Genomic DNA, 27,959 nt, shown 5'->3' on the forward strand with positions numbered 1-27,959 from the left:
TTTCTGTGTTTTGTTAATTTATCACAGATTCATCAAACTCTAGAGGTTTGATTTTTATTTCTTTATATATTCCAACTAGAAAAAACAAGAAAATGAGTTTATTTGTAGCCGGAACTTTAGCATAAAAACGCATAAAGTTGTTACATCCAAATTCCTATATTTCGTCGATAAGCATATCAGACACCATCGGTTACAGGAGAAGATGGTTTAATACATCTGAATTTGGAAGTTGGGAATAGGACAAAAAAATTTGGGAGAAATATATCCTAAACTCAAAATGCCAAAAAGAGCTGTGGCAAATTGGTACTCCTACACAAACCTATGTACGTGATAGCTCTTAGCCATTATACATTGTAATTTACACAAGCCAAAAATAAATTTCCATGACAAAAACAATCTTGGGGATTATAACTATTTATTACCTCATTTATATATATGTGTGTAATCACATCACATCCACCTTGGCCGGCAACTCTACTCCGGAATCTAAACCGCTAGAAGAAGTAGCAACCAGCTTCACGGCCAACATTGGATTCGAACCGTACTTCTGTCTTGCTTCAGCAAAGCTCGGAGAAAGAACGGTTAGCATCCACTGATCAACTGTGTTCTCTTCTTCACCCGATGATACTGATGACCAAGAAGCCGCCAGAATCTGAATGATCACTTCTTTATCTAGCTCTAAATGTGTTTCGGATCCAAAGCACCGCTCAAAATGAGAACTGATCTTCTCTTGAATGTTCTTGGCTAAGGGATCAAAGTCAACCGGTTTGAACGTCACTTTTCCGTCCACTTGTTCAATGAAGCTATCGAACCAAGCGTTCCTGTCCTCTGTCTCATGATCGAGGTCAACTTCTGTCTCATCCACTGGAAGATTCAGATCCAGATATGAACGTTGCACTTTCGCTGCACGTTGCTCTGTTTCTAGCTCATGTTTTCTCTTATTTACCCCAATTTTAGTAGCTTCTGCTAGCTTAATCTGCAGTTTCCAGCTTCTTGCGCTGAGAACTTGTTCCTCAGAAATTTTCACAGGTTTAATAACATGATCAGCATCATTATCCTTGGCAATCCCAGACGTCACAACAACAATCACATTTTCCATACTGATCACTCTTCCATGCGAATCACGGAGTTTCCCAGTACTCACAGCTTCAGACAACCTCATCTGATCCGGGAACTCAGCTTTTTCCACGTTTTCTAGTAAAATAACAGAGTGTGGTTTCCTTGATAACTCACTGGTTATGTAATCTACCACTGTTTTACCTCTGAATTTGTCATCAGGAGAACAATGCTCTGCCCCAAATTCTACACAGATGCTATTGACCTGACCACCAAAGAGGACTTCAGAAAGAGCCATTGCTACTTTCTTTTTCCCGACTTTATCGGGTCCAAGAAGAGCCAGCCAAATTCCGTTTGCTTGGTTACTTCTCGTGGAGTCAGTTTTGCATCCACAGATGATTTGGCTTATGGCATTCACAGCTTCGTTCTGCCATGCAACTTTACGAGAGAGTGATTCTCTGAGAGACTTAAAATCTTTCTGATATGTATGCTTTAAAGAAGAGCTTAGAGTCATCAGTAGCGGTTTCTCCCTCGCTGCTTTTGATTCCTGGCTTTTTGATGCATAGATTACTCCCAACCCTAAATCTGTAGTAACACAGCTCAAAGGCGAACTCACTGTGCGGTTAATCACCAATGTCGTTGGATCGTCCATATGTTTTGGCTTTGAGATTGGAGGATTCAGCAGTTTAGGCGTCTCCAAAAAGCTTGAAGGGGTTCTGCTGGGCATACTGGGACCATTTGGCTCCGTTGGGTTTCGCACGCTCTTCTCGGTCTGAACTGGGAACTGTGGACTCACAGACTGAAAACCGAGTTTAGGAAAGGCCGTAGTTTGATGGATACTTTGGCATATATTGTCCCACTTCTTCTGCAGAGCTGCGGTTTGCGAGGCTGATGTATAAGCGTCATCTAAAGCCTGCACTGAATCAGAACCGAAATCTCTCAAGATATTACATCTAACACCATTAGAAGCGACTGCAAATGAGGAAGAAGTTGATAAAAACGCACCTTAGTGCTGCCCGTTGTTCCCTTGTCTAACTCGGTCTCTGCTGCCCGTAGCCATGAGGGCAACTTCTCGGAACATTGGTCAGCCAGAGAGAGACTTGAACCAGCCTTGATAACAGCGGCTACTTCTTGCAAATACTTCTCGTTGCAGAGGTGACATCTAGAGATCGTCTGATTAACTGTGCTACTCAACGGTACTCTGAAGTCTGATGTTGATGAGAAGAACCCTCCAAACGGAACAAAAGATCCCATCAAGCTGTAACCAACACATTCATCCAATTAGGAACTTGATCAGTTGCAAAGACAGAACATTAATGTCTACTTTCAGAAAAATGGGAAGCATAAAGCTGAGAAGGAAGTGCCATGATAGTGGTATGTTAAAATATTTGAGTTTATGTTTTCGACGTTGACGCAAACAATAAACTATTCCCACGAGTTTAGTGATGATGTTTCAGCCAAACTTAAGAGGTATAAATAGCATTGAGTTCAACAGTCTAATAATGTCAATAGAAATAGCAAAAGGCATACCTTGATTTGGGATAAACCCCTTGACTCGAGGGTTTAGAGGCTGTGATTGGAAGAACATGAAGGTCCCAATCCTTCTCAATATTAGGAAACCGATCAATAAGCTTCGTGTAAGTCTCGTTGCTCGACACATATCCGAGGAACCAAAGTTTTTCACTTTGATCTTTCAGCAAACCCGAGAGCTTCAACACCAAATTCTCAAGAGCATTAGCTTCACTAGTGAAGACGTTAAACTCTCCCAGATTAAGCACCATCCCCGATTTCGAGCCACTATTTTGCTCTACGATTCTTCCTAAATCATCAATTTTCCCACGAATCTCCTCGTCAGTTCTTGATCCATCGGCTAATATTTCACTAATCTCCTTCTCTACACTAATCACGCTTAACCCACTAATCTCCATTGGAAGAAACCCTAACTTCCCATTATTGATCGAATCGACGAACGTTTTGAGAGCTTCGTTAGCACAATTACCAACAAGGAGAGGGTTCTTCTTATCTTTCCGGCCTAATACTTCTCCGATCCTCCGAGAATTCTCATCGACACCACCGCTCCCAGTAAACGGGAGCTGACGGTTCGGATCCGAGTTGGGAAGATTACAGAGGAAGAGAGGAGGACAGCGACCTCGTGAGAAGCGAGAAGAGAACTGCGTAACCGGAGGGTGAAGCACATCAAGCTTGATATCGGAGCTCCGAAACCCGGCTTCACCGAATACCCGGTTCACAATCGGATCGTCGAGGATCGACAGTATGAAATACTTCAACTCGACTTTCAAAACCGTCGTCTGACATCCTCCGCCGCCGTTACTGGCGTGGATCTGCTGGAGGTGATAAGACTCCGGGTGCCGTCTCTGATTCGCCTGAGAGCGTTTGATCGCCGCCATGAGCGAATTGGAAACCGGAGGATCTTCTTCCGTCGCCGGAGACTTCGACGAGGGGAGCCTATCGAGAGAAACGCCGACGCAGAGCTCCAGAGCTCGGAACTGGAGACTAGAAGAGTAAGGAGTGTTTCGAGCGGCGCGTGAGACGCAGACTTCCCGGAGAATAGACGAAGGCATAGCTAAAAGAGCGGAAACAGCGTGAAGCGACGTCGTCTGAGCGTGGCTCCTACGACGAGCCACGGCAACGGCATCGTCTAAAGCACGAGCAGCTTCTTCCGTCAAGCATTCTCTCGCCGTAATAACCGGCGTCGGCATCGGCCGGAATAAAAAAGTCAAAATCAAAAGTGTAGAAAACAAAAAATTCACCAAACCAAGGAAGGAGCCCTTTCTTCCAATCAAACCAACCCAACTCAACTCAACTGAGTTAAACTCTTCCCACCAACAAAAATATCAGAAACTTAAATTAAAAAGACAAAAAAAAAAAATAAACAAAAATTCAGAAATATTTTTTTATAAAAAGAGAGGCGTGAAAATTCTGGAAATGATTTTTATCGGAAAAAGTTTAATCAAAAACTTTGTCATTAGTCTCTTTAGCTAAAAAGTTATATAGATATATATAAAATAAAAATATGATTTCTGACAAAATAAAATAAAATAAAAATATGATTTGGTTTTTTTTGTTTTTTTGGTTTGGTTCAAATGATATCTAAAAATCTTTACGCTTGGATATGTTCAGACTTAAATGCAGGAGTCGTTGTTTTGGTGGTATCTTTGGTCGTAGGACCCCCTCCAATATATTGTCTTTTTTTTTTTTTTTTCTTTTGTATTGTGTCTATTCTCGCACTTTCGTTTCTTTAATAATAATAATATTACGATGGTGAATTTTTTAACGAATATTATGTGGTGCTCGTAGAATCTCTCTCAGCCCTTTCCCTCCACTTTACTACATCCCTGATTCTCTCTTCAATTATTCCGAAACTTTTAAAAAATTTGTTTCATAGATTTGAAAGAGTTTATACAACCAGTAAATTCAAGATTACAAAAAGCAATTTCTTCCAGCAAGATTGATTGAATGGATGATAACTTTAATAAGTTTTACCGACATGAGAAAAAAATAGTGCTGCTGCCATTTGTTTCCTTCTTCTTCTTTTGTTTTTCTCCCATCAAAATTGTTTCACTGCTTTTTTCACCACTTTGAAGATTCGACATTAGATCTCTTTGTCTCCCGATTTTTTTTTTTTTATTTTTCTAAAAAAATAAAAGTATACATTAGATGACTGGTCAGTGGTCATGCCAACGAACAAACTATACTGATGGGTTGAGAGGTCTTGGAACAACATGAAAGGAGTCCACATCTCTCTACTTTTTGCTTGCATACATATCTTCTCTATCTTTTTTTTTTTTTTTTTTGGATAAAATATTTTATCTGGTTCGTAAAGTGTAAAATAACAACATTTGGTTTATGATCCAAAGAGAAAATTGGGATTAACAAAGAAAAGTCAACTTAAATTCTACGATGGAGAAAATATAGAAAAAGGTATTGCGTGGTTGTAGACAATGACTTGAACTTTATAAAAGATTAGGTGAATGTCATAAGAAAAAAGAGGAAAAGCATTAGTGATTAGAGAGTCCCAAACACCACCTTTTTTATACTACTACTTTTTTTTTTTGGCGTCTTTGTCATTTATCATCCAATTAAAATATCTTTTTTATATATTGTTTCACATTACTTTGGCACATCTTTTATTCCCGATCGCAGAGGCATCTTTTGAAATTTTACAATTCTTTAAAGTTGGTTCCATGGTTGCTACCCCCAAGTCTTGACTGACGGTGACACATTAGTTCAATTCAAATAGTTGGGGAGATAGATCACAGATGCGGCATCTTAAATGATCGATCAAACCCTAAGACCATTGTTATAGTTAAGACTTAAGAGAAACAATAGAATGCATATATACAAATCTAGTAGCCGTATAAAATTAATTAATCCCATATTTTTCTCCGTCGTGTCGCATGCTAATTAATTAACCGAGAAAAAAAACAAGATAATTATAACGTGTTCCAGATGATCCCCTGTATCGAGTACACAGTAAACACTATTTAATGCCAAAAGTGAAGCTAATGACGTTTGTGACTCGCGTGGCAATCAACGGTCGCTATTCGATCTGTAGTCCTTCGCGGTTCCCTTTTAAACAGTGTGGCACTTTATAAGTGGATGACGTTGTTTATAGCATCCATTAGGTTTAGGACACGTGTTCAGAAACATTATTGCGAAGCACCATGGATAGAGCGTAGTAAGGTGGACGGGACATGAAATCCTCGACTCACCCTTTCTCAGTTCTCATCAAGCAAAAGGTCTTTGAATTGACTTCTCCACCTTTCTTTCTTTTGTTTTTCTTTGGTTTTATAAAGGAAAAACAAAATTGTCACAAATGTCAACTACTTTCATATAATAAATTAGTCGAATCAAAACCTATTCTAAACGTAATCCTTTTTCTAATATATGTGATTTCTTGTTTATCTAATTCGTGTGGTTCACTGGCACCTGTTGGTCATTAGCTTAATCACATGCATCTTTGATGTGACTTTTGTGTCATATCATAGCTTTTTGAGTGATTGTGTTTTTTTTTGTACTTCTTCTGATTCACTTTATTTCTATATCTATAAAAACATAATCTTAAATCATATGCCCGAATCAAAAATCAACCTATATTCCGGTTCATTAGTTTTGTTTGACTATTTAACTTTTTTTTTTTTAATGAGGAATGAACACTTGCAAATTCTACTACTGTTACATTTGTTTCTTTGTTTGTTGTGAGTAAAAAAATCTGTCATACTAGTACATAACCAAATTAAAGATGAATTGATGATTAATTACGAATTTTCATTATTACTAAGTTTTAAGAGTCTAATATATGTGGTGGAGACACGGCTCCGTAATTATGTTTTACGTTAAATAATTGAGATAGCGATATCCACTTTAATTTATTTTGTAACATGATTATAAATGTTTAAGTAGACAGAGAAAGATCTTTGTCATGTTTGTTAATGACAACTACACAAACATGGTGTCTATTTGTTGATTGGGGTCAAGTGTGCGTGGTAGCCTGCTGCCTTTTTTTTTTTTTTTTTTTGAGTATAATTTGTATGTCAGAACTAAATAACTAATAAAAAGGTCATAACTTTGAAAGAAGAAAAAGGAAATCAAAGTGAGTTTTTTTTTTGTTGTTTGTTTGGTGCCCTGAATCCAAAATTTGGTCGACATGTGCCTAACGATGAAGCAAACCAAACTTTATTGCAATTATTTCCCAATAGTGTGTCGTACATTATTGTCGACTTTGCCGAGAGCAACATGGGCAAGTTACAAGTGGCAACTCACCTCTGTTGCGCTTTTTTGGTATCCTGGGCCTTACATCAGCCCATTATTTGTTTTTTTAAAGCACCCTCTACCCAAAAAGCAACAATGGGCCTTACATCAGCCCATTGTTTGTTTTACTGCAACTGTACTCTCTCTTCCGTCATCTTCGTGTCAAGTGACTCTCCTCCTCCTCTGTCCTCTGCCAAAAACCTCAGATCGGAAACATTCGAAAAACCCTAAGTCTGGGAAAATGAGACTCGCCCGTTTCGCTATTCGTTCCGTCAACGATGTAACTCTCCTTCGACCGTTTCGTCCCACCGTGTCTAGAAGCCTCTCGACCAACGCTAACGAAGGTAAGCACCATTTCTACGGTTTTTTTTTTCCGTCACATTCTCGGATCGTATCAGAAATAACCACGGAATCGAATCGAACTTGAGCAGATCCAAGACAAAATCGTTCTTCTTTTGACTCGTCGGACAATTTCGAATCGATGTTTGGCGATAACTCTGGCAACGATGAGAAAAGCAGTGGTTTCTTCCAGCATCTCGGTAAGGCCGAGAGAGATAAGCGCGATTTCAGTGGCTACAATAGATCAGGCGGCGGATCGAGATACTCCGCTGGTGGTTCTATGAACAGAGACGAGAGCTTCGATCCTTCATCTGATGGCGTTGATGGGAAATTGAAAGAAGCTGCACTGTTATACAATGTGGACGAAGGAGATGGCCTAAAGGAGTACTCTTTTAGGCCCGATTTCAACTTTATAGGCGCTAATAACTTCCCTAGGGTATGATTTCAAATGTGTTTTGTCTAGTGCTGCATTTGTACTTGAAATTAGCAATCGAGTCTCCGAGTATTATAGTTCATGTGTAATGTATTATATTCTACAGTGGGTTTACTGGGACGGTACGAGTTTAGATTTTCCTTAATCGTTTCTTGTTTGCTTTTGATCTTGAGACTTACACTAAGCTCTAAGCATATGTTCTTTTGTTTTATGGCAGATGCAAAAGCAGTTGCAAAATCCTAGACAGAATAATAACAAGTCTGAGGTCACTACTGCAGAAGTTCTGAAGAATGCTGATTTCAGGGTGAGTGTAATTGTTTCACAAGTAGTGTAGCAGCATGTGTTTTGTGATTTTTTAGGGGTTTTGTTGGGATGGGTAAATGAAAGATAGTTTCTTGTTATTCTTTGTGTGCTCACATCCTATGAAATGTGTTTTGTTGGACAGAACGTTAAGTTTCTGGCATATTTCATCACCGAAGCTGGGATCATCATTAAGAGGAAGCAGGTTGATTCTTGCTTTAGTCTAGCTTGGTTTATACGATTCGCAATGACGTTTTCCTAGTTCTCATGATGAAACCCTCTTTTTTATTTATCTTTCACAGACTGGCATTAGCGCAAAGGCACAAAGGAAGATTGCTAGAGAGATCAAAACAGCCCGTGCGTTTGGGCTGATGCCTTTCACTACAATGGGTACCAAGGTATTTCAGTATGGGAAAACCATGGAGAACAGAGACCAAGATTTCGAGTATGAAGCGCCTTATGATGATGATGATGAGTTTGATGAGGGAAATGCTTGAATCCCAAGGATTGTGTTTTGGGTCAGTTTTCATTTCCGTGGTTTTGGTCAATATATGGAATAAATCCGTTGTTACCATGTTGAGAATACGTGATTGGCTGCATGCTGATTTCAGGGCGAGTGTAATAGCTACTCTTCAATTTTCACGTTGTTCTCCTCCCCATACTAAAGGATTAGGATTTGTATCTTATGCCTCTAGTTTGTTACTTTTGAAGATGTGAGTCAGACTGATTGTTTATCCTTGTGTCTAATTCAAGCATCACACCGTCTAACAGTAGATTACGGTTTCTTTATTCTATAAATCAAGTCGTAATCAATTATCATCTCGTTCTACAGCTGATAAACACACACTTATGTCAAAAGAAAGAAAGGATACACCCAAAAATTTATGTTCCAGAAAAGACAACTCATCTGGAACCCCTCTCTGTTCTCGTCATCTCCATGTTTCTAACATTTTCAATTGTTTTCCTTTTCTGTTGGATCAACCTCTCAAGCCTATTCCTATCTTCATCTGGAAGTTTACATGGTTGATCCAGAGAAGATGCTACGACTTTGGATCTTTCGAGTAGTTCCCTCTCTTTTTGTTCTGCAAAGCAAAGCAATGATCCTGCACAGACTTCATTAGCGGAAGCCGGCTTCTCTGGTTTGAATTTCTGAAGCTTTGAGTACTCGCTGATGAGATGAAACATGTAGTCATAAATCCGGTTCATGCTAATGCTTTCCATATATTCTTGTCCTCTTTTTCCTATTTTTTCAGCCTGTAAAAAGGAAACGCCTTAGGAATGGTATCTGATATATTGATGATTCGACGAGAAATGTGGAATATATTATTACATCAGATGGGTTGGCATTGCCCCAATCAACTGCATATCTGATGGACCGACATAGATCAGTGGGAGAGACAGGCCAGTAGTTTTCCTTGGGAAGGAGGCCTCTGCTGAAGAAATCTTCATACTCAGGTGAGATTATGAGTGTCATGGAACCACATGATAGGATATACTTTAGGGATACTGACCAAGCGTAACCCTCTGCATATATTTTGTACCTAATAGTGATACAATGAATTCCAACCAGATTAGATCCTTCTCATATCCTCCAGTCATGTATACATGCATAACTTGAAGGGTTTCTCTTAGGACATACCGGTGATTGCATTGGTTGGAGAGCCTGGATTGTTCAAACCCACCTTTTGCTTCTTCTGCCCAGTCCTGTATTTTAAAACACAATCAGCAAGACTCCCATCCAGGTTAAACTATATCTATTAGGTCTGTAAGCAAAAGCGAACCTGGCGCATAATCTGTGCTCCCCATAACCTTGAATGGTTGCATTTCATGAGCTCCAATCTAATAGGCGATACAACATCGGGATTGCCTTTCCAGTAAGCTCTAGGTTGCTTGCTTTCCCAGCTACGTCTTCTAGACCCTTGCTTTATATCTCCAAACTCTTCTTCCCACGGCCTTAGATTTGTCTCCGACCTTCATCACAACACTCAGATTCAGGCAAAGACCTTGAGTAACAACAACTTATGGGTCTAAATAATGGAAAAGAGATTACAAGTATACCAGCCCCAAAACGACCAATCGGGAAAAGGAATGTCCAAATGAGCTTCATTGGTGCAATATCGAAAAAGCGGAACTGGAAAGGACTGGTGCTCGGTCTGGTTGATGATGGGTTTGTCCATGCAATCAAACATCATGTCGACGTCAGGAACCATCCCAGGATACTTGTTGAGCAGTTGAAGAATCCCCCAGATGGTGAACATCATTCTGCTCTGCACACACGCGTAGTAGAGATCCACGTATAGCTTTCCCGAAAGTATCAACACTCGAAACGCAGCGTTGGCTTTAGCCCTCTTCACGTGCTCTTTAGTCACCCCAGTCTTTGCCCATGGCTCTAAGTCCCGGTGAATCCACCTGGCTTTTCACCAAATCAATGATAATCAACCAAAAGCCTTGATTCTTTTCTGAGTAATGAAATTGGTTCAGTTTCAGACTCTAACCTGAAGAAGTCTGGGCATTGCGGTTGATGGGTTGGACGACCCGACCCGGAATCTGGCAGGAGACTCTTTGGTTGAACGACTGCGTTGTACGGACATGAAAAGTAGGAGCATTGAAGGATTCGGTAAGCCTGAGAATGTTTCGTAGCTTCGTTGAAAGATTTGCGTGGGAAGATGTGCCACGGTGTCGGTTCCAAGTTATGTCCGGCTAGAGTTTTTGTCTGAGCTACAAAGTCATCAACCTGTTCGACGAAATTACCCAGTGAGAAGAAGACAATAACAAAAAAAAAAAAAAAAAAAAGCAGTCACGTGTGGTTTGTTCTTACGATCACAGAGGCAGCAATAAAAGCTAGTAATATTTATGATTGGATCTATCAATCACGGAGAAAACAATTACTAACATTTACAGTATCAATGTCGCTGAAGGAGTCTGACAAATTACTGAACAAAATTTTCCGAAAGGACAAAATAAGCAAAAAAAAAACTATGTTTCTGTCAGATCCGATATAAGTAAATTAGGAAAGTAATTGCTGAACGGAAAAAGATACCTTGTAGAGAAGAAGAGCGGTGAAGGAGAAGAAGGAGAGAGCAAGAACACATAGAAGGAGATATGAAGGTGTACGAGGAGAGCTTTTGTGAGGAAGTCGAAGACGGAGACGAAGACCCATCTTTTATTTTATTTTTCTCTTCTATTTCTTTGGTTTTCTTCCTTCTGCAAACCTTTTTTTCTTCGCTTTTCTTTCATTTTGCTTTTTTGTTCTTTTTGGTGATTTTAATGGCCTCTCGAAGAAAAAGAAATATTCTCTGGATTTATTGGGATAATATATACAGTGCGCCGCTCGACGCGGAGGTTCACTTTTCTCTTTTCAAATTACAATCAAGTTTGTTTCTATTTTAATTCTACCATTTTATATTTCTTTTTTTTAATCTTTGACATAATTTATAAAAAAAAAGAAGAAAAAAATATACTATTTATTATTTTATTTTTTAACAGAAGAATCTATTATTATTTAGGGATTCTTATGCATTTTGCCATTTTTTTATTCAAATATTATGAATGTGTTATTTTCACCTAAATTTATAGATTTGCTATTTTTTATTTTTCAAAATGTGTGTTTTTAATTTTTTTTGTTTTGTTAAAATACATATTTCATATCAAATACTAAACCCTAAAAAAATGGAACCAAGAAAACCCAAACATAATTTGTTAAATTGAGTTTTTAAATCTTTAAAATGGCAAATCTAATAAATTGAAAGTGAAATGGCAAAAACTATAAATACCATTGAAAAAAATCCCTATCTAGTAGTTAACTCTTATTATTTACTCCCTCCATTTCAAAATATAAGATGTTTTAGAGAAATTTTTTATTTCATAATATAGGATGTTTTCAAGTTTCTATGCAACTTTTAGATTAGTTTGGTATTTTATATTATGCAGTACTGTTTCTGATTGGTTGAACTTATTAAAAGTAAATATTTCTAGTTAAAACCTCCTATATTTTGAAACAAAGAGAGTATCATTTATTAACTAAAAGTTCACCCACATGGCCTTGTCGATTTTGTACTCATTTATTAAGTTTGGCGAATTTAGGAAAGAGTAGACTTTTGTAATCGGTTAAAAAGTGAAAGCAGAGGGAGCTCGTGGTATGTAAAAGCAACATAATTACATGATGCTATGCTATGTAAATGGGATTAGATTTGGTGTTTGGTATGTACAATGTGAATTAGCTCTGTAAAGACATGTCTCATGTAATGTTGGAACACAATTACATGATGGAAGTTAACTTTATGGTGTCTTGTCTTCTTACCCATCAAACTATCAAAGTGTCTTTAATTTGGCCATTACGTCTTCCTTGTATAAAAAGTTAACACATGTGTTCGATGCATAAGAAGCCAAAAGAGATCCATCCTTCTTCGTTTCATGTACTTTTTTTCTCTTTATTTCTTCGTTTTTATATTGTGCTTAAACTAAAACATGGCAGCTCTTAGCTTGGAGTTGGCTAAGAAGATCCATGGATGCACCGACGCAGTAGTGGAATCCGCCTGCCTTTACCTGATGTTTACTGATGATTACATCGTTTGGAACACAACGATTATGAACGAGATTTGAGTATGAAAGGTTTAAGAGAGATATCTAATATATTTGTAAATTTCTTCTTTATATTTCTATTTATCTAAGCTTAGAAGCATAGTTTTGTCTCTGAATATAATTTATTACATTTACATTGGTACATATTTTGGTTTCGAAAACCTAGGTTTAATGGTTCTTTTATCTATTTTTGCATAAGGATACATATTGGTATCACAAGAAGCCTCCATTCATTCCAATTTCCAAACATATGGAGATGGAGGCCATATTCTTTGATCCATTACATGCTAAGTATATATACTTTTTCACATCATGTATGCATCTAAGTAAAGTGATTTCATGAGAAGGCCACATACATTTACATATAATTCATTACACTAATTACAGATTTCAGTAGCTTCCAATATATTTGTTGGTCCCTTCACTGGGACTGGTTCTGGTTGTCAGAGACGGCCTCATAGTGACTATAGTGTTTTCGTCTGCTCCTGCTTGCAGTGCAGCCATCCCTGCTTCCAGAAACTTCTCAACAGCGTCCTCTGCGTACTTGTTGCCTTCACTTACAGTCATGTTCTTCCCAATGTCTGGATATGAGTTTAGAAGATGGTCTCCAACGAGTTGGGAAGCGAGTTGGATCAGCTCCACCTGGAATTCTGAGAGCTTTGAGTCTTCTCTCGCTCCCCGTGGCCTCAGCAATTGTGTCACTTCCGGTAGTTTCTCTGTTGGATTGTCATCAAGGTCAAAAATTGATGAAACCGATCTGATGTATAAGTATTTTTCCAATATTCTTGTTTCGGATTCAGAAGCAAGTTCTAATTTCTTAGACATGACCTAACACTAATATACCTACTAAATTCATCACTAATATAGTTCTCACTTGTATCAACAACATACAAGACGTATTTCTATCAACCTTAGTTTGGTTATTACTTAATGTAAGGCTTTCAGCGAAAGAAAAACTAAGATCATGTATAATGGACTGAGAAATAGAGGTAGAGAAAGAAACAGACCTGGACAATCTTGGCGAGGAGAATCTCGGATACGGAAGTACTTCTCAAACGTGCCAGCCCATGCATCTCTCTTAGTGAGGAAGTGTGACTTTAGGTTGAAGAGTTTCTTGACGGTTGCGGGTATAGAAGAATGCTCATACTGTGAATGTGGCGTTGGACCATCAGGTTCATGTATCACTGCATTGAAAACAAATCCGAAACTAGTCTTAACAAAATCACAAAGACGGTCCAGGGAGCTAAGAAATGTATATAAAGCTTTGCATTCTCTCAAGATCAATATAATAAACTTAATCATCAAAGCAGAACCTCAAAATTGTAAGAGCAATGGTTTCATCAACAATGGTACGAGTTTAACAGATCACATACCAGTGGCCTTCTCGATCCAGGGAGAGATGAGAAAGGTAGGGACACGAACGCCCAAACGATCAAACCCGAAATAAAACGGGTCAGGTCCAATGATCCCATCAGGGTTAGGCACACCTTTAACCGGCGTGGGAACATGGTCATAAAACCCACCGTGCTCGTCATAAGTAATAAGCAAAGCCATCTCTTCCCACTGTGGACTGCTCCGTAACGTCTCATAGACTTCCTTAACAAACCGTTGACCCAACGCCACATCATGCGACGGGTGATCATCGTTAGCCGGGAAAAGATTGACATCGAAGTACCTCTGCTCCACAACGGAATAGTTAGGAAGCTTCCCTAGCTTGGCATGGAGCTTGAACTTAAGCGCGTAGCTATGAAACTTCACCAAATGCTTAATCCTACGAAGGGATTTGAAGAAGAAGGTAGCAGGGATGTTTTGGTAATAGATCCCAAAACTGAGCCCGTTCTCGTCTAACGAATCAAAGATGGTTTTTTGAGGAAACCCTTTAACGAGATCTTTCTTGACGTTGCTTGAGCAGCCATGAGAAGTAGCTGAGTGAACGTAGAACCGATTCGGCTGTGTCGAGGTAGGTACAGAAGCGAACCATCGATCGAACACACCGAACTCGTTAGCTAACTCGGTGTAAACAGGTAAGACCTCGGGTTTGAATCCGCTCATGACGTTTTTAGCCATCCCTGGCTCCATACTCTCCGATTGCTGTGCGAACCCGTTCATTGTCGGGTCGCCCGATGTATCGTTAGACCCGAAGATCTGTTCTCGGATCGCTTGGAAGGAATGACCCGGATCCATGTCTACGAAGACGGCGTCGTTGGAGACGAAGATCTTCTCGGAGTTTGGATCGGAGACGTTGAGTGGGTTTGATTCTTGACCGGTTAATCCGTCGATATCGGGTCGGGTCGATTTGAGCCAGCCGAGGATGTGATCGAAGGAGCGATTCTCCATGACTACAACGACTATGGTCTTGATTGGTCCTTTGATCTTGTGGGGTTTATTGAATTCGAGAGATTGAGACGAAATTAGTAAGTAGCAGAAGAGAATAACGGTGGCGGATACTCGTCGGAAAGCCATATTCCCGGTGATCCAGACCCGGAAAAAGGGGCGATGCCTAGTGGAAAATTCGGCGGAGTATTCTAGCTAGGGTTTATCAAGGAGGAGAAAAAGGCATATAGAGTACTTGAAGATTAACAATGGAGATAGAGATACCATAGAAAGATTTAACTTTTAAGAGCAATGAGAAGTCCCTTTTGGATTTAAACTTTCCTTTCCAAACAAAAAAAATATCATAAAACTAGGTTTGACTTCGGTTCTAGATAATCCCATAAGTCAAATCCGCAAATTGATGTTATATAAATTTGGCTGATGAGTCGGATGTGTCCTAACATACTAAGTTAGTAACAAACACATTGGACTATATTACACCTCATTCTTCATACATCTGAGTACATACTGTACATGAGTGCAAGAATTGTAGAATGGAATAAACTAACACAGCGAATACTAACTAAATTGCTCCACTTTTGAATGCTAAACAAGTCTTGTTGGTCCAAAACTATAGTATATATTAAGAAAACAACGCTAACTAGCTACTACTCTAACGTATTGTGAGTCGGAAAATTTGACCGTGGAATCTTAAATTTTATATCTGTCTTGGTTATTTCTACATTATCACATTGGAATCCACTACCATTTCACAATGCAAGAAACAAGCGTTTCACTCATTTCAATAGAGAAAGCATTTAAGAAAAAGAAAAACAGAGATGAAGAAAGCAGAGCTGATATTCATTCCTCTACCGGAGACAGGCCACCTTCTGTCGACGATAGAGTTCGGAAAACGTCTGCTCACTCTTGACCATCGAATCTCCATGATTACAATCCTCTCCATGAATCTCCCATACGCTCCTCACGCCGACGCTTCTATTGCATCTCTCACAACCTCCGAGCCTGGAATCCGACTCATCAGCCTTCCGGAGATCCACGATCCACCTCCTCTCAATCTTCTCACACTTCCTCCGAAACATACATCCTCGAATTCGTCGATAAAAACATACCAACTCTCACAAAAACCATCCACGACTTAGTCTCATCATCATCATCTTCCGGGGATACTCGTGTCGCCGGTTTGATTCTTGATTTCTTCTGCGTCAGTTTGATCGATATAGGTCATGAGGTAAACCTTCCTTCGTATATCTTCATGACTTCCAACTTCGGTTTCTTAGGGGTTCTACAATATCTCCCCGAACGACATCGTTTGACTCCGTCGAAGTTCGATGAAAGCTTCCACGATGAAGAGTTACATATTTCTGCTTTCGTGAACCGTGTTCCAGCCAAGATTCTGCCGCCTGGTGTGTTCGATAAACTCTCTTACGGTTCTCTAGTCAAAATTGGCGTTCCATTGCATGAAGCAAAGGCTATTTTAATCAATTCGTTTATGGAGGTCGAGCCTTAGGGCATCTGCATCGGTAAATATTAGATGAATTTCTCAAAATATTGTATTTTAATCATTTTTATATAAAATTATTATTTATTTAAATAAGAAATTAGAAAAATAAAATATAACTAATTATAATTAGCCAGGTGTCCAGAACTATTTTTCAATATTTTTCAAATGAGAATTTTTGAGAAACGATTTTCACCTTCTCTCCTATTTTTTTATTATTTTTTATTTTTTAATTGGTGAAAATTTAGTTGAGAAACCCCTCTGCACATAACCTTACGCTGCTGAACATTTTTCTCGAGGGCGAGATTACCCTCACGTGTATCCTGTTGGACCGGTTATTAACTTAACAGGCCGTACAAATCCGGGTCTTGCTTCGGCCCAATACGAAGAGATAATGAGTTGGCTTGATGACCAACCGGACTCGTCGGTTTTGTTCTTGTGTTTTGGGAGCATGGGAGTCTTCCCTGCACCTCAGATCACAGAGATTGCTAACGCGCTTGAGCTCGGTGAGGTAAGGTTCATCTGGGCGATCCGTACGAACATTTTGGGAGATGGCGATCCTCGTGAGCTGATTCCAGAAGGATTCGTTGATCGAACAAAGGGCCGTGGAATTGTATGTAGTTGGGCTCCACAAGTTGATATCTTGGCTCACAAGGCAACAGGTGGATTCGTGTCTCACTGTGGGTGGAATTCTGTGCAGGAGAGCCTATGGTACGGCGTACCAATTGCCACGTGGCCTATGTATGCGGAGCAACAGCTGAACGCGTTCGAGATGGTGAAGGAACTGGGCTTAGCCGTGGAGATAAGGCTTGATTACGTGGCTGACGGTGATAGGGTTACAACGGAGATCGTATCCGCCGATGAAATAGCCACAGTCATCCGATCTTTGATGGATGGAGATAATCCAGTGAGAAAGAAGGTTAAAAAGATATCAACAGCGGCGAGGAAAGCTGTTGGTGACGGTGGATCTTCTATGGTGGCCACCGGAATTTTTATTAGAGATGTTCTTGGGGATCACTTTTGATAATCTCTCTCAGAGCCAAAGTTGGATTATGTAATAATAAATAAATAATGCTATGAATTTTATTGTGTACAAGTAGTATAATAAAAGCATCCAAGACACATACAAGATACATGGCCGTGTTCCTCCTATATTTAAGTAAACTCATGTTATGATGACTTATGAGCATAGACGACAAAAAAAAAAAAAAAAAAAAAGAACATAGATACAAATATGTAGCATATACTGTACAGTATAATTTTCAATTTGATCTGTAGATTCTCTTTGGTGTGCTTATTAATCTTCAAAATATACATAACGTATCTCTTAAACAGGATGACAAATGTAAAAAGACACTGACGAATTGGAAACACTTTTACAGTTTTTAGTTTTTACGCAACAATCCAAACCAATTTCTAACACACAATAACTAGACACCAGTTTCTCGTCACTCAAAAAACATTATCTAATTAGAATTACTATTTAGGCAAATGTCCATTTCAATTATATCTATCTTTTTTTGTAGATAACCAATATTTTCCCTATTTTTGTAAACTATATTTTGTGATGGAATTTTGAAAAGTTTATTTCTTGACAAGGACTGTTTTACAATTAAACACAACTAAAATGTATCTAAACTCACACGACACAACTGGACACACACATGTTTAAGTGTTTAACCAATAACAGCACTTCCTAGTTTGTTGTGTGCTTCTCAGTTCTCTCTCACTCACTTTGTCTTAAAACCAAACAAATCTCAACCCGAAGAAGAAGAAAAGAGAGAGAGATAGAGATGGTGAATAAGAAAACAGAGCTGATCTTTATTCCAGTTCCATCCACAGGCCACCTTCTCGTCCATATTGAATTCGCCAAGCGTCTCATCAATCTCGACCATCGGATCGACACCATCACCATCCTCAACTTGTCTTCACCATCTACTCCTCACGCCTCCGTCTTCGCCAGATCTCTCATCGCTTCACAGCCCAAAATCCGCCTCCACGATCTTCCCTCTCCCAACGATCCTCCTCCATTCGATCTCTACCAAAGAGCTCCCGAAGCTTACATTGTAAATCTCATCAAGAAAACTACCCCTCTCATAAAAGACGCAGTCTCTAGTATCATCCGTCAAGGCTCAGATTCGGTTCGTGTCGCCGGTTTGATCCTCGATTTATTCTGCAACTCGTTGATTAACGATGTTGGCAACGAGCTTAATCTCCCTTCTTACATATACCTCACTTGTAACGCTAGATACCTGGGGATGATGAAGTATATTCCAGATCGGCATCTGAAAATCGCATCTGAGTTCGATTTGAGCTCCGGCGATGAGGAACTGACGGTTCCCGGATTCGTTAACGCTATGCCCGCGAAATTCATGCCGCCTGGTTTGTTCAATCGAGAGGCTTACGAGGCTTACGTCGAGCTAGCGCCGATGTTCGCCGATGCGAAGGGTATTTTGGTCAATTCCTTCGCTGAGCTTGAGCCTCACCCGTTTGACTACTTCTCTAACCTGGAGAAGTTTCCTCCGGTTTACCCGGTCGGACCGATTCTAAGCTTGAAGGATCGAGCGAGTCCGAACGAGGAAGCGGCAGATCGAGATCGGATAGTGAGATGGCTCGATGATCAGCCAGAGTCATCGGTGGTGTTCCTATGCTTTGGGAGCAAGGGAAGCGTTGATGAGCCTCAGGTGAAGGAGATTGCTCGAGCGCTCGAACTCGTCGGCTGCAGATTTCTATGGTCTATTCGAACAAGCGGCGCCGTGGAGAGTGGGGATCCTGACGATGTGTTGCCGGAGGGGTTCATGGGCCGAGTAGCGGGCCAGGGTTTGGTCTGTGGTTGGGCCCCTCAAGTGGAAGTGTTGGCCCATAAAGCAATAGGTGGATTCGTGTCTCACTGTGGTTGGAACTCCACGCTTGAGAGCTTGTGGTTCGGCGTTCCTGTAGCCACGTGGCCAATGTACGCTGAGCAACAGCTTAACGCGTTCGCGTTGGTGAATGAGCTTGGGCTAGCGGTGGATTTACGGATGGATTACGTGACGGGTCGTGGGGATTTAGTTACTTGTGATGAGATTGCGAGAGCCGTCCGATCTTTGATGGACGGTGGGGATGAGAAGAGGAAGAAGGTGAAGGAGATGGCTGATGCGGCGAGGAAGGCGTTGATGGACGGAGGATCGTCGTCTTTGGCGACTGCTCGATTCATTGGAGAATTGTTGGAAGAGGATTTGTGCTAATGCAAGGGTGGTGAGTAGTAGTAACACACGCTCTGTGTCTCTGGAATGTACTCGGAGAACATAAATCAACTGTATTATTTTCAACTTTTTAAAATGTAAAATAAAATATTTTGCTCTAATAGGGGAAAAAAAACTGTGGCAATCTTTTATGGTTCTTTAACTTTAATCGAATATTCAAGTTGATACGGACATAGACAACGTCTTGCTCGTCAAGTACAAATGCTTTATAGTTTTGGGTGTGCTTCGATTTGAGTTTTTTGGTTTAAGGAATTTAGTACTAACTAAAATTACACCTTTATTGTTTGGTTGTTTCAAATTCTTGCCTTCTTGGCAATTACATCTCCTCAGCTTTCACGATCTCTTCGCACGCAGAGACATAATCAAGAAGCAGCTCCACGGCTAACCCTAACTATGACAATCTTTTATGGTTCGTTAATTAATATAACTTACCTTAGGAGAACTAAATCCATTTGACCATATAGATTGGATAGACAATCTCCAATTGTATAGAAAGTATTTGAACAAATAATAGGAAACTAACCAAGCAAGAGAAATAAAACACAATCAATGGGAGGCAAAAAAAAAAAAAACTATTTTATGTTGGTAAAATAAGTTTTTTTTTTTTTGGTGATAGTATAATGTTTATCAATTAACATTAACAATTTTATGTTCTTAATTAAGTGTGACTGTTTGAGGTTTCAGTTTCTAATCAATTTGTTTGGTACAATTTCAGGTTGGTTTGGATTGGTTAATCGAATTGGGGGAAGCTTACCTTATTTAACATAATATTTATTAAAGATCTCATTGGACCATATCGAACGACGACGTTTACAAAAGATGGAAATAACTAAGCATCATCGCCGATCAACTCGTCAAGGAATCGTTTAACAGCAACAAACGAAGATCCACCGTCCATCAAAGCCTTCCTCGCCGACTCTGACATCTCCTTCACTTTTTTCCTCAGCGTATCCTCACCGTCCATCAGAGATCGTACGGCTCCCGCGATCTCCTCAGCTTTCACTATCTCTCCGTACGCAGAAACGTAATCTAAACGCAGCTCCACGGCTAACCCTAGCTCCCTCACCATAGTGAACGCGTTTAGCTGTTGCTCGGCTTTCATTGGCCACGTGGCGATCGGAACTCCGAACCACAAGCTCTCGAGCAGCGAGTTCCAACCGCAGTGTGACACAAACCCTCCGATCGCCTTGTGAGCCAACACTTCCACCTGTGGTGCCCAATCGCACACTAATCCTTTACTCCCCGTCCGATCTAAAAACCCCTCCGGCAACAGATCGTACGGACTCGCTTTCTTCGTCGGACTTGTGCGGACTGACCAGAGAAACCTATGGCCGGCGAGCTCTGTGGCTCGAGCTATCTCCTCAATCTGCGGTCTGCCGTGGATTCCTAAGCTCCCGAAGCAGACGTACACAACTGACGACTCCGGCTGGTCCTCGAGCCATCTCATGACCCGGTCCCGGTCCGACGAGTCCAGATTTGGAGATGGGCGATCCTCTAAACTAAGAACCGGTCCGACCGGATAAACCGGAGGATAATTCTCAGGACGACGACCAAAGTAATCAAAAGCGTTTTTCTCAAGACCTGAGAAGGAGTTTACCAAAATGCCCTTGGTTCCAGGGAACTTCTCAGCCATTTCGACCCACGCCTCGTAGGACTCTCTCACGAACATGCCTGGAGGCAAAACCTTCGTCGGCACGGGGCAGACGTAACCAGGAATTGGCTGTTCTTCGTCGCCGGAGCTTAATTCAAGCTTGGAAGAGATTATGCTATGTCTCTCAGGGAGGTACTTCATCATACACGTAAAACCAGCGTTAGACGTTTGAAAAATGTAACAAGGAAGGTTAAACTCGTTTGCCACTTGGATCAAGGGGACACAGAAGAAATCGATAACCAAACCGACGACCCGAACCGAACCGGATTCCTTACGTGATGAGACCAGAGTGGAGAGAGCGTCTTTGACATAAGGAACTGTTTTCTTGGTGAACTCTAGAATATAAGCCTCGGAAGCTTTATAGAAGAGCTCCAACGGTGGAGGGTTTTGAATATCAGGCAAGGCAACAAGACGGATTCGAGGCTGTGAAGCAACGAGAGATTTAGCAAAGAGGTGTGCTTGAGGAGCGAGAGGTATTGCCCAATGGATGATGGAGATGGTGTGAATGCGATCATCTCGTTTGATGAGAGACTTAGCGAATTCAATGGAGACCAGAAGATGACCAGGGGATGGATATGCAACGAAGATGATCTCTGCTTCTGCTTTCATCTTTTTTTCTTATCTCTTCGATATCTCTCTACCTCAGTGTTTTCTTTATGGGCTCTACTAGAAGCAAATATATAAGTTATATAATATAACACAAGGTACCAACGGTTGATAGCTATAATACGCATGCACCGATTCACGTTTGAGCACCCGTTCCATAATTATACATGTTGGCCTTATTATATATATATACACTCACGGGTTTAACGCGACAGTTACCTTTTACAAGGCTATACTCAGGACTTTAGCGACATGTGTTAAGAGTTTTTCTGTGCAGAAAGACTGGTTTAAATTTCCGAGGAGAGGGTTGTAAACTAAAAAAAGATGAATGTAGAAAGATGGAGAAGACTACAAGAACACTTTAATGAAGACTACGATATAACCAAAGAGATAAGTCCACTTTTACCGGGAAAAGGAACTAATCCCACTGCAAACTAACTCCTTTTCAGAATCTCCTCACAGCTCACACACCCTCTCAGACGATAACAATGAGTAGTATTCTATGGAGAGACCGTACATTTGCTCAAGAACTAATAGTATAACCCACTTCACTTCACTATCCACAAATCACCCAAAATTGTCAACAAAAAATTAGCCACATAATTGGTCAAAATTAACTCCATTAATGGCATTAGGTATGCTGAGACGTCTTCGTCCATGATTCAGTGGATCCTTCTCTTAAACGGTTACAAAATGAAGAAATGGCTACATGCCTAGTTGCCTACATTACATTAACTGCTTTTTAATTACTTTCGACTTTTTTCCAGTTCACGTGTAGAATAAAAAAATTCTACAAGACATTGTTTTGAACCCAAACCATAGTGTTGTAAGTTTGTAACTTCAACATCCTATGGTTTTAACTATTGTCTATATAAATTAGTTATATCGTATAGCACTATACTCTAAAAATTACAACCATGTTCTATTCCCCCAAATAAAATTTAATATCTAAACCCCTAATACAAAACTGTTGTCAAAACAAAAAAAAAGAAAAAAGAAACCCTAATAGTAATCCTATCCTACCCATGGTTTTACAACTTGATTCCCCATTGCTCGTCCAAGATGTTTATCTTTATACGAATGTAGTATTTCTCACATCAGACAGTTGCGGAAAAATCGTATTCCCTGTTGATTTTATATACAAAAAAATTGGCGCTTAGAATCTAATAGTTTTATTATTCGTTATAAGGATTAGCAAAATAAGAAGCTGTTTACCTGTAGAGCATACGTGATGTCTGATTCGTCTATCCTCAGGCTAACTCTCTTTACCTTATCTCCGCGAGCTTGGCCTAATTTTAAAATCCCCTGAAACAACAATGCCAACATCACTCTAGAGGGAGTCTTAAAAAAATTGTTTTTCTTTCTTCTTGCTTTGTCTGAACTAATCAGTTCACAACTGAGCTATAAGATAGGCTATTCTGTTTCATACACTACTTAAGACGGCGAGTGTAGTTAGTTACCTGATCGTTTAGCACTGTACACATGTTAGAGAACTCTGTAATTCCAGCTGGAGAAATCATCCAAGATTTACAGATTTCTAGGTATAACTTATTAAGCTGCATTGATAAGTTGTTGGAAAGGTAGAATGAGTAATTCAGAACAATGTTTTGGTTGTACTCATGAAGTTCGTTTGCTGGAAGAAGATTACCTCTCCAATGGTTGAATCCTTTTTGCTCCCTCGGAAAGCCTTTGCAGCAGAACATAATATGATCTGTGAATTGTCAAGAGAAACATGTGATGACTCCACTTAGAATCTTGAAATCAACTCTTGCTTAACTATAGAAGTTTTATGACATTGTTGTATATGCAAAGAACTCTGATGGATGTAACTTACTTGTTGATGTTGAGGAAGAGACTGAATAGTTTCAACTATAGGAGATTTAAACGTCTTTGATAATGCAGTAGCCATATGGTCCATCCTTACCTATAAGATTGAGGACAATAAGACCAATATTTATAAAGATATTAATATCAGATTCCTACGGTTTCATACTACATCATCAGTAAGTAAGCTGGACCATGTAACTCTTGGATAGAAAAATATCCAAATACTAACCACTGGATCATCTGAAGTTGGACCATGTAACTCTTGTACAGTTGATCCATTTATTTCTGTTTCTAAGATTTCTAGAGAACTCCTGAAAATCAAAATCAAAGAAAAATGTAAGATTTTTGATAATCTTTTAGGAGTCAAGAAACAGAGTATGCCCTTTAGAGTATACATATTTACTTAATATGAATCCAAAGCACTATCCCACTCATGTTTCCCAAAATAAGGACATAATCTGAGACAAAAATTGCAGAGCTAAACCCACCTGCAGACACATAGAGCTTTTCTCATGTCACCTGATGCTGCAGCAACTTTCTGCCACAATACAAACAGAATGATGGTTAGAGAAGCAAGGTTGACTCATGACTGAGAGAAAATATAATACTAGGAAGGATATAAATTCTTACTCTAGCACAGAGCTCCAAGGCTTTAGATTGAAATGCAACATATGGAAAAACCTATTAGAACAGAGGTTGAATAAAGTGAGACATATAGACACAATATAGAATATCCTTCGTATACAGATTATTCTGTCTGAAACAAGACATCTTAGTACGCAACCCGGTAGAATGAATTACCATAAGCCTTTCCTGTAGTATCCTAAGGATTTGATCTTTAGAATAAGCACGGAAAGTGATAACCATAGGTTTGCCTGCAAACCCAAAAAAATAGAAACAGCAGTTGAGGAGTACATTCAACACTTAGGATTTCAAAGTTGAGACTTTTTATGCACACGGAAGAACATCACAGAATTACAAAGATAAGAATTCTCACAATTAAGAGACTTCAATTTAGGAAGGAATCGATCTGCAAGGTCTATTGCATTTGCTACACCTGAAGATAAAAAAAAAAAACGAGAGAGTAATTCAGAATTGCATATAACCAGAGAAAATGAATACAGATATGAATTGAATCATAGCTAAGACCACTAAAATACAGTACCTATAAGTATACACCTCGAAAATGGCAAAGTAGTAAGCATAAAAAGATCATGCAAGACTCCTCGGTCTTTTGTGATCAAGTAATCCATCTCATCTGCAATTATTAACCTGGAAAAGAGAATAAACTAAGGATAACACTGCTTCTTTCTTTACTTCAGAAATCTTTGATGTGTAATCAAAGCACAAGAAAAGGGGGAAATATAACCATACATCATTCTAGAGCTGAACGATTCTTGCTTTTGAGAAGACAGAAACTGAAGATGCTGTAGAGGTGAAGAATAGCTATTAGCTTTCTTACCAGGATCGTTTTCACCAAGTATCTATCAACAAAATAAAGCCAATCAGCATCAATATTGAACTGAAATCAAGAACTCAATGGTCTAGAGTTATTATACCTTGCTGAAAATATCTGTTGTTTTTGTCAAAGATGTACAATTCACAGACAATGTATCCACTTGCGGCAAACCTTCCTGTTAAAATTCACCAATGTTCAATCTTTCTGACGATGACAAACAAGATAACGCTATAACTTATAACTAAGAAAAAATTCATACCTGCTGTGACCAGTCACTAACTTGTTGTACTACTTTCTCCATAGACAGAGATTTTCCAGTTCCAGGACAACCGCATATATACAAACTCCCAGCCTTACGCTGATCGATGCAACCTTTCACAAACTCCAAAATCCGTCTTTGTTCATCATCACGGCAAACAATTGTTGATGGTGCTTTAGAGACGTGTAGTGCCTCCTTCACAGCTCTCATCTGCTCCTCGTCTATAAATTGACATATAATAATCACATATGAGTAAAATTTACAAACTAAGTCGACTATAGAAGAAGAAACGAAAACGGGTCATGTTATTATATACCTCTAGGATTCCAGTTAGATAAGTTCTCTACTCCCAAATTGACTGGATTTGTCAAAGTTTCATTAGCGTCTTCCTGCAAAATTACGTAATTACGAATCAGAAATATGAACTGTGATGAAATCGAACACATGTATATTACAGTTTTACCTTTATCTCTGGGATTCTGGAATTGGAAACAGAACTTGGACGATGAGATTTCGATTTCTTCGGCGTGGTGATGGACAAATTCTCAGACGGGAGATTCACTGCCGCTGAATTAGATCTCAGCTTTCTCTTCCGAGGAATCGCGGATTCACCCGTTACGGCGGCGACTATGGGCTTGTAAGAAGAAGACAAACTCGGCCCGGCGATGGTAGGCATTGTTAGTTAGGTCAGTCACACAAGTAAAAACTCCGAAACGAAATTGGCAGAAGAATGTAGATCCAATTGCACTGGCGAATACAATGTCTTAATTTGGTCGATGCTACTTGTTCGAGAGAGCGACAGCAAGTATAGAGAAAATTTTGAGAGTAGCGGGAAAATGTGAATGGCGGCGACATTTTCACCTCCCGCCTATCTTTGGAACCGCCACTTTCGCGGCTTTTTTATTGGGCCGCTTTGTGTTAAATGGGCCTAACATTTTTTTGTCAAACAGGCCCAACTTTTTATTATTCGCATTTTGCTAAAAAAAAATCCAATTTTTTTATAACTAATATTCAAAATCTATACAAAAGACTAGGAATCGATCATAAACATAAACCCACGAAAAAAATTAGCACCACTCAAAATCCGCTAGTGGACAGCATAAATGTCCTAATCTTTCGTTTTTGGACTCTTGGTTGTGTCCAGATTCATCTCACTGATGGTTATGAACCTAATTAAAGGGTGAACTAACTTAGTTCATATGTCAGTAATTAACCTACGTATACAACACGATGATAACTTCTTCTATTTTTGTATTTAAAGACAAGATAAGGCATATCTTTTCCCTCGTGCTCAGAGAACAAACACCTCAACTATGCCCCCGTTAACCCTAAACACAGCCTTGTTGCTCCTAACCAAAATTTATCCTCAACTACCACTAATGATACTTTATTTGGCTACCGAGTTGTCTTCCTCTTAATCACCTTGTTCCAGCCACAATGCTTTTAATGGTTTGATGGGTGTCGGAATTAAGATCCAAATCTTAAAAAAACAATGCATCATAAAAATCTTTTTATTATAGTTTATTTGATATTAATTTGATAAATAAAAGAATCAAACAAAGACTCAAAGTGGTCTAAGATATTTTATTTTTTGGTGTACCTTATTCGTCAACTTTTATTTGGGAATAAAAATTTTCCATTCAAGTCCGCTGATATTATATCACAATATGCACCAAAATAAGAATATCATAAAATGTAAAATAAATAGAGAATTTAGGTTGAAAGAAGATAAGAGTGATGAGAGTAGCCTTTGCCGTGTCGCTGCTTCAGCCAGTCTCTCTCTCTCTCTCTCTCTCTCTCTCTCTCTCTCTCTCTCTCGCTCTCAGCATTTTAAGATAATCTGGCCATAGCATCCTATCAAGAGCCACTACGTAAACTTATTTCCTTTTTCACTACACAGATTTATAACGCACGTACGTTATTTCATTTAAGTTCGTATGGTGTAAATCTTTTACATATTTCTTATTGGTTGATTTCTTTCGAAGAGTTTGAAGTTCATACGCATCAATTCATTGGAAGAATCGATTTAAACTAAATATGAGACCTGAAAGAAACAATATCGAAAAGAAAAAAATATAGATATGTTGATCAAATGATTAGTGATTCCATATCAAATTTAAGTATATGTTGTGAATTTTGTTTATTACGTGTTAAGTTGTCCGTCAATGCTCTTTAAATATTTACAAACGGTAGCTACGAGGAAAATAAAACAGAGCTACACTAACATAGCTCTGCAAAATATCAAAGTACTTAAGTACATATATAAATATGTTGAAGACAAAAACAAAAGGACTAATTATAGTAGACGACGAAAACAAATATGCTACACTTAACTAACATTTGTGCCGACATCGTATTATGTAAAGTGCAATCGATGAACAACTGTTAAGATCACATGGTTCATTTTATCATTTTCTATTTGTTTTATTTACCTTCTCAATATTTTAGACATTTAGCCTTTAAATCTTGCAGTTGTCTCTCATAACTCCATTTTTGATTGTCGAATCGCCCATCAGCTATAAATTTCGTTCTATGAATTGTTTATAGGATGTGTACCCATCTTTTCTAAAATTGTTATCTTTAAAATATGAAAACCTTA

At 39.2% G+C, this 27,959-nt stretch overlaps 6 protein-coding genes and 2 pseudogenes across 9 annotated transcripts; 3 read left to right on the top strand and 5 right to left on the bottom strand.

Moving 5' to 3' along the window:
• Positions 1-97: 97 nt before the first annotated feature.
• LOC104739286 (protein SMAX1-LIKE 6) lies at positions 98-4,185 on the bottom strand. Its single transcript, XM_010459584.3, has 3 exons — positions 2,587-4,185; positions 2,062-2,314; positions 98-1,969 (listed from the first exon to the last, which is right to left on the bottom strand). Exons 1-3 carry the CDS (start codon positions 3,774-3,776, stop codon positions 446-448), a joined length of 2,967 nt encoding a protein of 988 aa, XP_010457886.2. The 5' UTR covers positions 3,777-4,185; the 3' UTR covers positions 98-445.
• A 2,746-nt stretch (positions 4,186-6,931) lies between these two features.
• Positions 6,932-8,673, top strand: LOC104739288 (uncharacterized). The gene is made up of 5 exons (XM_010459586.3): positions 6,932-7,172; positions 7,260-7,603; positions 7,818-7,904; positions 8,046-8,105; positions 8,203-8,673. Exons 1-5 carry the CDS (start codon positions 7,070-7,072, stop codon positions 8,395-8,397), a joined length of 789 nt encoding a protein of 262 aa, XP_010457888.1. The 5' UTR covers positions 6,932-7,069; the 3' UTR covers positions 8,398-8,673.
• On the bottom strand, positions 8,666-11,277 carry LOC104739287 (uncharacterized). 2 transcript variants are annotated; one of them, XM_010459585.3, is made up of 7 exons: positions 10,941-11,277; positions 10,396-10,634; positions 9,959-10,309; positions 9,682-9,871; positions 9,540-9,604; positions 9,231-9,441; positions 8,666-9,154 (listed from the first exon to the last, which is right to left on the bottom strand). In XM_010459585.3, exons 1-7 carry the CDS (start codon positions 11,058-11,060, stop codon positions 8,804-8,806), a joined length of 1,527 nt encoding a protein of 508 aa, XP_010457887.2. In that variant the 5' UTR covers positions 11,061-11,277; the 3' UTR covers positions 8,666-8,803. The 2 variants fall into 2 exon arrangements, with proteins under 2 accessions (XP_010457887.2, XP_087340301.1); XM_087484175.1 differs by having other exon boundaries at positions 9,959-10,313; positions 10,941-11,271.
• Positions 11,278-12,584: 1,307 nt separating this feature from the next.
• LOC104739289 (non-specific phospholipase C1) lies at positions 12,585-15,399 on the bottom strand. The gene is made up of 3 exons (XM_087484176.1): positions 13,855-15,399; positions 13,489-13,665; positions 12,585-13,197 (listed from the first exon to the last, which is right to left on the bottom strand). The coding sequence occupies exons 1-3, from the start codon at positions 14,942-14,944 to the stop codon at positions 12,872-12,874; spliced, it is 1,593 nt and encodes a 530-aa protein (XP_087340302.1). The 5' UTR covers positions 14,945-15,399; the 3' UTR covers positions 12,585-12,871.
• A 169-nt stretch (positions 15,400-15,568) lies between these two features.
• LOC104739291 (UDP-glycosyltransferase 71C5-like) lies at positions 15,569-17,446 on the top strand (annotated as a pseudogene). Its single transcript, XR_015579947.1, has 2 exons — positions 15,569-16,314; positions 16,583-17,446. The product of XR_015579947.1 is annotated as a UDP-glycosyltransferase 71C5-like (transcript).
• A 418-nt stretch (positions 17,447-17,864) lies between these two features.
• LOC104739292 (flavonol 3-O-glucosyltransferase UGT71C4) lies at positions 17,865-19,673 on the top strand. The gene has a single exon (XM_010459589.3). It carries the CDS (start codon positions 18,107-18,109, stop codon positions 19,538-19,540), a length of 1,434 nt encoding a protein of 477 aa, XP_010457891.2. The 5' UTR covers positions 17,865-18,106; the 3' UTR covers positions 19,541-19,673.
• A 640-nt stretch (positions 19,674-20,313) lies between these two features.
• Positions 20,314-22,047, bottom strand: LOC104739293 (UDP-glycosyltransferase 71C3 pseudogene; annotated as a pseudogene). Its single transcript, XR_015579946.1, has one exon. The product of XR_015579946.1 is annotated as a UDP-glycosyltransferase 71C3 pseudogene (transcript).
• LOC104739294 (DNA replication factor CDC6B-like) lies at positions 20,314-26,200 on the bottom strand. Its single transcript, XM_010459594.3, has 16 exons — positions 25,824-26,200; positions 25,677-25,749; positions 25,361-25,581; positions 25,202-25,276; positions 25,017-25,126; positions 24,808-24,914; positions 24,640-24,699; positions 24,444-24,517; positions 24,273-24,323; positions 24,131-24,180; positions 23,872-23,953; positions 23,650-23,739; positions 23,464-23,526; positions 23,276-23,371; positions 23,031-23,120; positions 20,314-22,940 (listed from the first exon to the last, which is right to left on the bottom strand). The coding sequence occupies exons 1-16, from the start codon at positions 26,034-26,036 to the stop codon at positions 22,908-22,910; spliced, it is 1,488 nt and encodes a 495-aa protein (XP_010457896.1). The 5' UTR covers positions 26,037-26,200; the 3' UTR covers positions 20,314-22,907.
• Positions 26,201-27,959: the final 1,759 nt, after the last annotated feature.

The sequence above is a fragment of the Camelina sativa genome, chromosome 14 (genome assembly GCF_030686135.1).
Source record: "Camelina sativa cultivar CO46 ecotype springtype chromosome 14, ASM3068613v1".
NCBI lineage: Eukaryota > Viridiplantae > Streptophyta > Magnoliopsida > Brassicales > Brassicaceae > Camelina > Camelina sativa.